At 44.9% G+C, this 12,635-nt stretch overlaps 1 protein-coding gene across 1 annotated transcript in view; it reads right to left on the minus strand.

Moving 5' to 3' along the window:
- The window catches only part of LOC110491154 (rho GTPase-activating protein 39), a 163,757-nt gene that overhangs the window by 87,374 nt on the left and 63,748 nt on the right, over positions 1 to 12,635 (minus strand). Inside the window, exon 2 of the mRNA XM_036947624.1 lies at positions 2,995 to 3,435. Coding sequence (XP_036803519.1) covers positions 2,995 to 3,435 — 441 coding nt within the window. The remainder of the gene's footprint in view (positions 1 to 2,994; positions 3,436 to 12,635) is intronic.

Raw genomic sequence — 12,635 nt, forward strand, 5'->3', positions numbered from 1 at the left:
CTTTCAATTTCACTTACTTAGCTAGCAAATGCAGCTAACTAGTTTAGTCTACTCAAACACCGGGCTCACACAGAGAGGGATGCTATGTTAGCTAACTGACTATGGCTATCCAACAGAGAGGGATGCTATGTTAGCTAACTGACTATGGCTAACTAACACTGGAACTCTCCCAAGTCAAGGTAAGCTTTTGATTGTATTAGTTTATTGCCACCTGGGGCCTGCTGGTGTAACTGCTAAACTGCTGATTCTACACTGTACTGCATGATTGTAGTGGGTTTACCAACGCGTTAGTTCTAGTAGCTATGTTGACTATGCCATATAACGATATAGGCTGTGTGTAGCGGTTATGATATGAAGGTTTGGCTTGGAATGGGTTTTTTCACCTGGTCACAGACAGCTGTTGTGTTCTTGAAGTCCACAGGCGAAGGGAAACGGTGAGAGGAGGAGTACGAGTAGATGTGAGAAGGAATTATACAACAAGCAAAGTGATCCTACTGTTCTTACAAATGTCACTGCTTAAAGTGTACTAAATGTTTTTTTAGTAGTACGTGCTCTTCACTCAGTTCATTACTACGTTATCTCCAAGCTAGCCTGGTTGTCATATAACCAAACAGCTGCCTGGTTGTCATATAGCCAAACAGCTGCCTGGTTGTCATATAGCCAAACAGCTGCCTGGTTGTCATATAACCAAACAGCTGCCTGGTTGTCATATAACCAAACAGCTGCCTGGTTGTCATATAACCAAACAGCTGCTTGGTTGTCATATAACCAAACAGCTGCCTGGTTGTCATATAACCAAACAGCTGCCTGGTTGTCATATAGCCAAACGGCTGCCTGGTTGTCATATGACCAAACAGCTGCCTGGTTGTCATATAACCAAACAGCTGCCTGGTTGTCATATAACCAAACAGCTGCCTGGTTGTCATATAGCCAAACAGCTGCCTGGTTGTCATTTAACCAAACAGCTGCCTGGTTGTCATATAACCAAACGGCTGCCTGGTTGTCAGATAACCAAACAGCTGCCTGGTTGTCAGATAACCAAACAGCTGCCTGGTTGTCATATAGCCAAACAGCTGCCTGGTTGTCATATAACCAAATGGCTGCCTGGTTGTCATATAACCAAACAGCTGCCTGGTTGTCAGATAACCAAACAGCTGCCTGGTTGTCAGATAACCAAACAGCTGCCTGTGCTCTAAAGTTAGAAACTGTTAGTGTTTACACCAAGTTAGCGTGTAACCTTTATTTAACTAGGCAAGTCAGTTAAGAACAAATTCATATTTACAATGACGGCCTACCCCGGCCAAACCCGAATGATGTGGGGCCAATTGTGCACCGCCCTATGGGACTCCCAATCACGGCCGGTTGTGATACAGCCTGGATTCAAACCAGGGACTGCAGTGACGCCTCTTGCGCTGAGATGCAGTGCCTTAGACCGCTGGGGCCACTCAGGAGACCCGATTAACAGATGCTCTTATACAAAGTGTCTTAAAGGACCAATCAGGGTTAAGTTCCTTGCTCAAAGGTACATAGACAGATTTTTCACCTCGTCAAGCTAGGAAATTTTTAACTATAGTGACCTTTCGGTTGTTGGCCAAACGCTCTTAACCGCTAGGCTACCTGCCGTCCAACAACGACAGACCTCCAAAATACTGAGGACATCATCCATCTCCCTGACCATCCGTCCTTCTCTGTCCTGGTTTATCTCAAACTTCTTCTCTCTGTCCTGGTTTATCTCAAACTTCTTCTCTCTGTCTTGGTTAATCTCAAACTTCTTCTCTCTGTTTTGGTTAATCTCAAACTTCTTCTCTCTGTCTTGGTTAATCTCAAACTTCTTCTCTCTGTCTTGGTTAATCTCAAACTTCTTCTCTCTGTCTTGGTTAATCTCAAACTTCTTCTCTCTGTCTTGGTTAATCTCAAACTTCTTCTCTCTGTCTTGGTTAATCTCAAACTTCTTCTCTCTGTCTTGGTTAATCTCAAACTTATTCTCTCTGTCTTGGTTTATCTCAAACTTATTCTCTCTGTCTTGGTTTATCTCAAACTTCTTCTCTCTGTCTTGGTTTATCTCAAACTTCTTCTCTCTGTCTTGGTTAATCTCAAACTTCTTCTCTCTGTCTTGGTTCATCTCAAACTTCTTCTCTCTGTCCTGGTTAATCTCAAACTTCTTCTCTCTGTCTTGGTTAATCTCAAACTTCTTCTCTCTGTCTTGGTTAATCTCAAACTTCTTCTCTCTGTCTTGGTTAATCTCAAACTTATTCTCTCTGTCTTGGTTTATCTCAAACTTCTTCTCTCTGTCTTGGTTTATCTCAAACTTCTTCTCTCTGTCTTGGTTAATCTCAAACTTCTTCTCTCTGTCTCGGTTAATCTCAAACTTCTTCTCTCTGTCTTGGTTACTCAAACATCTTCTCTCTGTCTTGGTTAATCTCAAACTTCTTCTCTCTGTTTTGGTTCATCTCAAACTTCTTCTCTCTGTCTTGCCTCTGACTCTATCCGTTGACTAGCTCTTCTCAGTCTTTATCTCGTCTGGACATTTAATTCAACATTATCCCCGTCACCTCCCCCATACATCTCTTTCTACGTTCCCTGTCTCTCTCTCTGTTTAAATGATGCTGACACAACACCTGGGAGAGTCGCCCACACAATATTTAACCGGAGGAGGAAGGAGGGCTGTCTAATGTATGTGATATAGAGTAGATAAGGCTGTCATGACAGGGCGGATTGGCGCTGGCTCTAGCCAGGCAGCATGTGAAGTGACAGGTCCATTTGGCTTGGGTTAACCCACAGTAAGGCATCTGTAGATGAACGAGGGAATAAGCCTGCAGACCCAGCCGACTGACACTGGGTTCCATCCAGCTGCGGCGTCAGCCTTCCTGGAAGCAACAGCAGAGTAGCTTATAGGAGGAATCCCTCAACTACACAAGAGTTTATACTGTAATTAGGTTTAAGTCGGGCTAGTAAATAATATCTTTATGGTGTATGTTTTGGCAGAAAGGTTACCTGGGGGTGTCGTTACTGTTCTCCAGGCTGTCACAGAGCCCCTTAGAGGGGGTGGACCTCCCGCTGCTGTCAGGGTCCTGGGCGGGGGGCATAGGGTAGGCCTGGTTAGGTAGGGCTGCGCGGCGGCCCTCCCCTCCTCCTCCCCCTCTCTGGGGCTTGATGGGGCCCCTCAGACCCGTCTCAGAGCTCCTCTTCATGGCCTGTAGCTGGGCCAGGGGCACGATGTCGCAGGCCTGGGGCCGGTGCCACACCGTCTGCTGACTGGCACTGTTGTAGTAGTAGAAGCGTTTGTTGTGGCTGTCAAACAGCTCCCACCACTGGCTGCCATCGGACTGGCGCACGGCGGCGCCTGGGGGGGGCTCCCAACCACACTCCCCCGAGGCCAGGTTCACGTACATGCGCTCGTGCGAGCGTGGCTCCAAGATCTCCACCCAGTCACAGCTAGAGAGAGGAGAGAGGGGGGACATGGGAAATGTAGTCAAGATCTGGAAGACTGTACTTGAATGACAGACAGAATGACAGACAGAATGACAGAAAATAGGTATTTTTTTTCTTCTTTTTTTAATGGAAAATCGTTGATGATGACTAATAGTTTTGATCAGTTACGCTAGCACGGACAAAAGAGACAGGAAAAGTGACCCCGGATTAAACATAGATTACATCCGCAGTTGGCTGAGGGATTAAAGTAAGTGGAGAAGGAGGGCCAGTGGACAGAGGCAGGGGGAGCTGAGGCTGTTGCCCACTAGGGGGTTCTCTCTGGGCCCAGCTCTACTCAAGGAGAGGCCAAACAAAGGAGCCAGGCGAGAGAGAGCGAGCTGGTTCTGGGGCTCTGTTCACAAACACAAACTGACCCCACAGAGCCCCTGGACAGCAACACAATTAGACCCAACCAAATCATGAGAAAACAAAAATATAACTATTTAAAATCTAAGTTTATTTGTCACGTGCGCCGAATACAACAGGTGTAGGTAGACCTTACAGTGAAATGCTTACTTACAGGCTCTAACCAATAGACACACTAGAAAGAATCAACAAAAAAACAGAACAAACTGGAATGTTATCTGGCCCTAAACAAGACAGTACACAGTGGCAGAATACCTGACCACTGTGACTGACCCCAAATTAAGAAAATCCTTGACTATGTACAGACTCAGTGAGCAAGGCTGCCGTAGGCAGAACTGGCCCTCAAGAGAAGACAGGCTATTGTCACGACTTCCGCTGAAGCTGGTCCCTCTCCTTGTTCGGGTGACGTTCGGCGGTTGAAGTCACCGACCTTCTAGCCATCGCTGATCCACTTTTCATTTTCCATTGGTTTTGTCTGGTCTTCCATCACACCTGGTTCCAATTCCATCAATTCCATGTTGTGTATTTAACCCTCTGTTCCCCGCTATGTCCTTGTCGGTAATTGTTTCTTGTAGTGCTTATGCACGGTATGCTGGTATTTACCGGGACCCATTTATTGTATTGTTCTGTTGACGGTGGTTTATGTTGATTAAACGTTGTAAACGGCGCTCTCCTGCGCCTGAAATCTCCGCCGCCAGTACACACCTCACTACAGCTATGTACTGCCCCAAAAAATGAGTTGGAAACTGTCAAATGTAAGACCGTATTAGAGACACATATTTCTCACAGATTACATAGACCTACAAAGAATTTGAAAACAAATTAGACAGCAGCCAGATTTGTGGCTCGTTGCCATGAGAACAGGGCAACCAGTTGGGAACAAACAACATTGTAAATACATATCTGTTTATGTGTCTTCCTCTACTATTTGTACTACAACTATTTACACATTACCAAGAGAGAGAGAGATAGAGAGAGAGACAGAGGCAGAGACAGAAAGAGAGAGGCAGAGACAGAGAGAGAGGGATAGAGAGAGAGACAGAGGCAGAGACAGAGAGAGACAGAAAGAGAGAGGCAGAGACAGAGAGAGAGAGAGACAGAAAGAGAGAGGCAGAGTCAGAGAGAGAGACAGAGGCAGAGAGAGACAGAAACAGAGAGGCAGACAGAGAGAGAGAGAGACAGGCAGAGACAGAGAGAGGCAGAGACAGAGAGAGAGACAGAGACAGAAAGAGAGAGGCAGAGACAGAGAGAGAGATAGAGACAGAAAGAGAGACAGAGACAGAGACAGAAAGAGAGAGGCAGAGAGAGAGAGAGATAGAGGCAGAGAGAGAGAGAGGCAGAGAAAGAGAGAGAGAGAGAGAGAGATAGGCAGAGAGAGAGAGAGAGAGAGAGAGACAGAGAGAGAGAGAGGCAGAGACAGAGACAGAGGCAGTGAAAGAGAGAGAGAGAGAGAGGCAGAGAGAGAGAGATGCAGAGAAAGAGAGAGAGAGAAAGAGAGAGAGAGAGAGAGAGAGAGAGGCAGAGAGAGGAATACAATCATAGCTACATACCCACATCTACGTCAGCACAAAATAAAACAAACATAGATGCTGTCTAGGTCACCCATTCTCCTGAAGGCCTAGAGCAGAATCAACCGTACAGAATCAACCGTACAGAATCAACCGTGCAGAATCAACCGTGCAGAATCAACCGTGCAGAATCAACCGTACAGAATCAACCGTGCAGAATCAACCGTACAGAATCAACCGTACAGAATCAACCGTGCAGAATCAACCATACAGAATCAACCGTACAGAATCAACCGTGCTGGCATGGTAGCTCTAAACACACTGTTAATCACAGTAGGCAGTGTACCTACACAGTTCACACCCAACAGTTCACACCCAACTACACACCCAACAGTTCACACCCAACTACATACTAAGGAGCTTTCCACCCAGACACAGACACACACACACTCACACACGTTAAAACCTGTCAGTAAAGAAAACAAGACTCACAAAGGGAACAACTGGATGATCACCTACCACTCTGCTAAGACCTCTTATGAAATGTTAAAAGCTCACAAAGACACACTTTGTTTTATGTGAAAAGGTGTAATAACTCCCTGTCACTTTCTACTAAATTTCTACTAAATTCTTAGACATAAAATCCACCAACAATTTTTTACACAACAGCACTTTCTCCCACTGTCCTGAGTTTCCTCCCCAAACAACATGATATGGTCTCTGAAATGGAAGCTACTATCGTAGTGTTCATGTTCAGACTATCAGGTCACACTGACTTACACACTTGAACACACTGTCGGAGGATTCCTACTTCTGGATGGTCCACAGAACGCTAAGAAAGCACTGCAGTCCTGAGGTACTGTATGTCCTGTTCCCGTTTTGACATGTGCCTTTCTAGGAAGAATCCTCTCGTCTCTATACAACCTGTCCAAAACCTTGTTCGACGTGTCTCATAATTCACATCTACCTGTCCCAAATCCAAGAGTCTCGCCTCCAGCTACAATGACAGTTCTGATCCAGAGCGTTGCTGTGAAGGAGTGTGTGTGTGTGTGTGTGTGTGTGTGTGTGTGTGTCGTCAGTCATTCTCCTTCCTCTCAACCCACTCTCCAATCTCCGCTATCGACGAAAGGGGAGTCTTCCTCTCTCTGGGGCTTTGGTACAGTCTCGTTCCCTTCACTCCTCACAGGGGACACTGGTGCCTCTCAGTAGTCACCTCTATTTCTGTCAGACACCCAGGGTGACCACAGGCCACCGGCCCCATGTCGCATGACCAGTTGACCAGGAATAGAGCCTGTTTGGGGAAGTGAACATGTGTGTTTGTTTATGTGTTTGGGTTCCCGAGTGGTGCAGCGGTCTAAGGCACTCCATCTCAGTGCTAGAGGCATCACTACAAACCCTGGTTCGATTCCAGGCTGTATCATAACTGGCTGTGATTGGGAGTCCCATAAGGCGGCGCACAATCAGGGTGGCGCACAATCAGGGTGGCGCACAATCAGGGTGGCGCACAATTGGCCCAGCATCGTCCGGGTTTGGCCGGGGTAGGCCGTCATTGTAAATAAGAATTTGTTCTTAACTGACATGCCAAGTTAAATGAAGGTTAGATAACTGAAGAAGAAACAATCCTACTGCGATCAAACCTGAATCAGAAATCTCCTCAGAAGTAAATCTGTGGTCCAGCTGGTGGTTCAGCTAATACTGTATATCAACCCCACCCTAGTACCACACACAGCTAGCATAGTATCTGACTGACTCTGTGTGTGCTGCTCCCTGTCCTCTCACCCCAACTCCCTAATGGTATCCTCCCCTCAGCTAGCATAGAAGCTGACTGACTCCCTGTCCTCTCACCCCAACTCCCTAGTGGTATCCCCCCCCACAGCTAGCATAGTAGCTGACTGACTCTGTGTGTGTGCTGCTCCCTATCCTCTCACCCCAACTCCCTAGTGGTATCCCCCCACAGCTATCATAGTAGCTGACTGACTCCCTGTCCTCTCACCCCAACTCCCTAGTGGTATCCCCCCACAGCTATCATAGTAGCTGACTGACTCCCTGTCCTCTCACCCCAACTCCCTAGTGGTATCCCCCCCACAGCTAGCATAGTAGCTGACTGACTCCCTGTCCTCTCACCCCAACTCCCTAGTGGTATCCCCCCCACAGCTAGCATAGTAGCTGACTGACTCCCTGTCCTCTCACCCCAACTCCCTAGTGGTATCCCCCCCACAGCTAGCATAGTAGCTGACTGACTCCCTGTCCTCTCACCCCAACTCCCTAGTGGTATCCCCCCCACAGCTAGCATAGTAGCTGACTGACTCCCTGTCCTCTCACCCCAACTCCCTAGTGGTATCCCCCCCACAGCTAGCATAGTAGCTGACTGACTCCCTGTCCTCTCACCCCAACTCCCTAGTGGTATCCCCCCCACAGCTAGCATAGTAGCTGACTGACTCCCTGTCCTCTCACCCCAACTCCCTAGTGGTATCCCCCCACAGCTGTCATAGTAGCTGACTGACTCCCTGTCCTCTCACCCCAACTCCCTAGTGGTATCCCCCCCACAGCTAGCACAGTATCTAACTGACTCTGTGTGTGCTGCTCCCTGTCCTCTCACCCCAACTCCCTAGTGGTATCTCTCCCCCCCCCCCCGCCCCCCCGGTAATCCAGGGCTCCCAGCCACAGGCCTGCTTTTGTCCCTCTCAATAACGCTGACTAGACCCTGCTATAAAGCTCTGTCCTGGCTGTCACTGCATCAAGTCCCACCAGCCAGGGTCATGAAAATACTAATGCCTCAGGGCTTACACTACACAACATGACACAGACACACACACACAGAGGGAGAACCCGTACAGTGGAGAGCAAACCAACCATGCTGTTCTGTTGGAGACTCCCAGCACCTGAGGAAGAGAGAGAGAAACACTTCCAACTAGGTCATGGCTAGAAGGGATCCAGCTTTTGTCAAATTAATGTTGTTTTATCTAACCCTAACTCAAACGCTTTTCTTAACCTTAACCTAATCATCCTAACATGCTACGTTAATTCTCCTAACCTGCTATGTTAATTCTCCTAACCTGCTGCGTTAATTCTCCTAACCTGCTACGTTAATTCTCCTAACCTGCTACGTTAATTCTCCTAACCTGCTGCGTTAATTCACCTAACCTGCTACGTTAATTCTCCTAACCTGCTACGTTAATTCTCCTAACCTGCTACGTTAATTCTCCTAACCTGCTGCGTTATTTCTCCTAACCTGCTACGTTAATTCTCCTAACCTGCTACGTTAATTCTCTTAACCTGCTACGTTAATTCTCCTAACCTGCTACGTTAATTCTCCTAACCTGCTACGTTAATTCTCCTAACCTGCTACGTTAATTCTCCTAACCTGCTACGTTAATTCTCCTAGCCTACTACGTTATTTCTCCTAACCTGCTACGTTAATTCTCCTAACCTGCTACGTTAATTCTCCTAACCTGCTGCGTTAATTCTCCTAACCTGCTACGTTAATTCTCCTAACCTGCTACGTTAATTATCCTAGCCTACTACGTTATTTCTCCTAGCCTACTACGTTAATTCTCCTAACCTACTACGTTAATTCTCCTAACCTGCTACGTTAATTCTCCTAACCTGCTGCGTTATTTCTCCTAACCTGCTACGTTATTTCTCCTAACCTGCTACGTTAATTCTCCTAACCTACTACGTTAATTCTCCTAACCTGCTACGTTAATTCTCCTAGCCTACTACGTTATTTCTCCTAACCTGCTACGTTAATTATCCTAACCTGCTGCGTTAATTCACCTAACCTGCTACGTTAATTCTCCTAACCTGCTACGTTAATTCTCCTAACCTACTACGTTAATTCTCCTAACCTGCTACGTTAATTCTCCTAACCTGCTACGTTAATTCTCCTAACCTGCTACGTTAATTCTCCTAACCTACTACGTTAATTCTCCTAACCTGCTGCGTTAATTCTCCTAGCCTACTACGTTAATTCTCCTAGCCTACTACGTTAATTCTCCTAACCTACTATGTTAATTCTCCTAACCTGCTACGTTAATTCTCCTAGCCTACTACGTTAATTCTCCTAGCCTACTACGTTAATTCTCCTAGCCTACTACGTTAATTCTCCTAACCTACTACATTAATTCTCCTAGCCTACTACGTTAATTCTCCTAGCCTACTACGTTAATTCTCCTAGCCTACTACGTTTATTCTCCTAGCCTACTACGTTAATTCTCCTAACCTACTACGTTAATTCTCCTAGCCTACTACGTTAATTCTCCTAGCCTACTACGTTAATTCTCCTAGCCTACTACGTTAATTCTCCTAACCTACTACGTTAATTCTCCTAGCCTACTACGTTAATTCTCCTAGCCTACTACGTTAATTCTCCTAGCCTACTACGTTAATTCTCCTAACCTACTACGTTAATTATCCTAACCTACTACGTTAATTCTCCTAGCCTACTACGTTAATTATCCTAACCTACTACGTTAATTCTCCTAACCTGCTACGTTAATTCTCCTAATCTGCTACGTTAATTATCCTAACCTGCTACGTTAATTCTCCTAGCCTACTACGTTAATTCTCCTAACCTGCTACGTTAATTCTCCTAGCCTACTACGTTAATTCTCCTAACCTGCTACGTTAATTCTCCTAACTTACTACGTTAATTCTCCTAACCTGCTACGTTAATTCTCCTAACCTGCTACGTTAATTCTCCTAACCTGCTACGTTAATTCTCCTATCCTGCTACGTTAATTCTCCTAGCCTACTATGTTAATTCTCCTAACCTGCTACGTTAATTCTCCTAACCTGCTACGTTAATTCTCCTAGCCTACTACGTTAATTCTCCTAACCTGCTACGTTAATTCTCCTAGCCTACTCCGTTAATTCTCCTAACCTGCTACGTTAATTCTCCTAACCTGCTACGTTAATTCTCCTAACCTGCTACGTTAATTCACCTAACCTACTACGTTAATTCTCCTAACCTGCTACGTTAATTCTCCTAACCTGCTACGTTAATTATCCTAATCTACTACGTTAATTCTCCTAGCCTACTACGTTAACTCTCCTAACCTACTACGTTAATTCTCCTAACCTGCTACGTTAATTATCCTAACCTACTACGTTAACTCTCCTAACCTACTACGTTAATTCTCCTATCCTACTACGTTAATTATCCTAACCTACTAAGTTAACTCTCCTAACCTACTACATTAATTCTCCTATCCTACTACGTTAATTATCCTAACCTGCTACGTTAATTCTCCTAACCTGCTACGTTAACTCTCCTAACCTACTACGTTAATTCTCCTATCCTACTACGTTAATTCTCCTAGCCTACTACGTTAATTCTCCTAACCTGCTACGTTAATTCTCCTAACCTGCTACGTTAATTCTCCTAGCCCACTACGTTAATTCTCCTAACCTGCTACGTTAATTCTCCTAGCCTACTACGTTATTTCTCCTAACCTGCTACGTTAATTCTCCTAGCCTACTACGTTAATTCTCCTAGCCTACTACGTTAATTCTCCTAGCCTACTACGTTAATTCTCCTAACCTACTACGTTAATTCTCCTAACCTGCTACGTTAATTCTCCTAGCCTACTACGTTAATTCTCCTAACCTACTACGTTAATTCTCCTAACCTGCTACGTTAATTCTCCTAGCCTACTACGTTAATTCTCCTAGCCTACTACGTTAATTCTCCTAACCTACTACGTTAATTCTCCTAACCTGCTACGTTAATTCTCCTAGCCTACTACGTTAATTATCCTAACCTACTACGTTAATTCTCCTAGCCTACTACGTTAATTCTCCTAACCTGCTACGTTAATTCTCCTAGCCTACTACGTTAATTCTCCTAACCTACTACGTTAATTCTCCTAGCCTACTACGTTAATTCTCCTAACCTGCTACGTTAACTCTCCTAACCTACTACGTTAATTCTCCTATCCTACTACGTTAATTCTTCTAGCACACTACGTTAATTCTCCTAACCTGCTACGTTAATTCTCCTAACCTGCTACGTTAATTCTCCTAGCCTACTACGTTAATTCTCCTAACCTGCTACGTTAATTCTCCTAACCTGCTACGTTAATTCTCCTAGCCTACTACGTTAATTATCCTAACCTACTACGTTAATTCTCCTAACCTGCTACGTTAATTCTCCTAGCCTACTACGTTATTTCTCCTAACCTGCTACGTTAATTCTCCTAGCCTACTACGTTAATTCTCCTAAACTACTACGTTAATTCTCCTAGCCTACTACGTTAATTCTCCTAACCTGCTACGTTAATTCTCCTAGCCTACTCCGTTAATTCTCCTAACCTGCTACGTTAATTCTCCTAACCTGCTACGTTAATTCTCCTAACCTGCTACGTTAATTCACCTAACCTACTACGTTAATTCTCCTAACCTGCTACGTTAATTCTCCTAACCTGCTACGTTAATTATCCTAATCTACTACGTTAATTCTCCTAGCCTACTACGTTAACTCTCCTAACCTACTACGTTAATTCTCCTAACCTGCTACGTTAATTATCCTAACCTACTACGTTAACTCTCCTAACCTACTACGTTAATTCTCCTATCCTACTACGTTAATTATCCTAACCTACTAAGTTAACTCTCCTAACCTACTACATTAATTCTCCTATCCTACTACGTTAATTATCCTAACCTGCTACGTTAATTCTCCTAACCTGCTACGTTAACTCTCCTAACCTACTACGTTAATTCTCCTATCCTACTACGTTAATTCTCCTAGCCTACTACGTTAATTCTCCTAACCTGCTACGTTAATTCTCCTAACCTGCTACGTTAATTCTCCTAGCCCACTACGTTAATTCTCCTAACCTGCTACGTTAATTCTCCTAGCCTACTACGTTATTTCTCCTAACCTGCTACGTTAATTCTCCTAGCCTACTACGTTAATTCTCCTAGCCTACTACGTTAATTCTCCTAGCCTACTACGTTAATTCTCCTAACCTACTACGTTAATTCTCCTAACCTGCTACGTTAATTCTCCTAGCCTACTACGTTAATTCTCCTAACCTACTACGTTAATTCTCCTAACCTGCTACGTTAATTCTCCTAGCCTACTACGTTAATTCTCCTAGCCTACTACGTTAATTCTCCTAACCTACTACGTTAATTCTCCTAACCTGCTACGTTAATTCTCCTAGCCTACTACGTTAATTATCCTAACCTACTACGTTAATTCTCCTAGCCTACTACGTTAATTCTCCTAACCTGCTACGTTAATTCTCCTAGCCTACTACGTTAATTCTCCTAACCTACTACGTT

Source organism: Oncorhynchus mykiss, chromosome 16 (genome assembly GCF_013265735.2).
Source record: "Oncorhynchus mykiss isolate Arlee chromosome 16, USDA_OmykA_1.1, whole genome shotgun sequence".
NCBI classification, from domain to species: Eukaryota; Metazoa; Chordata; class Actinopteri; order Salmoniformes; family Salmonidae; genus Oncorhynchus; species Oncorhynchus mykiss.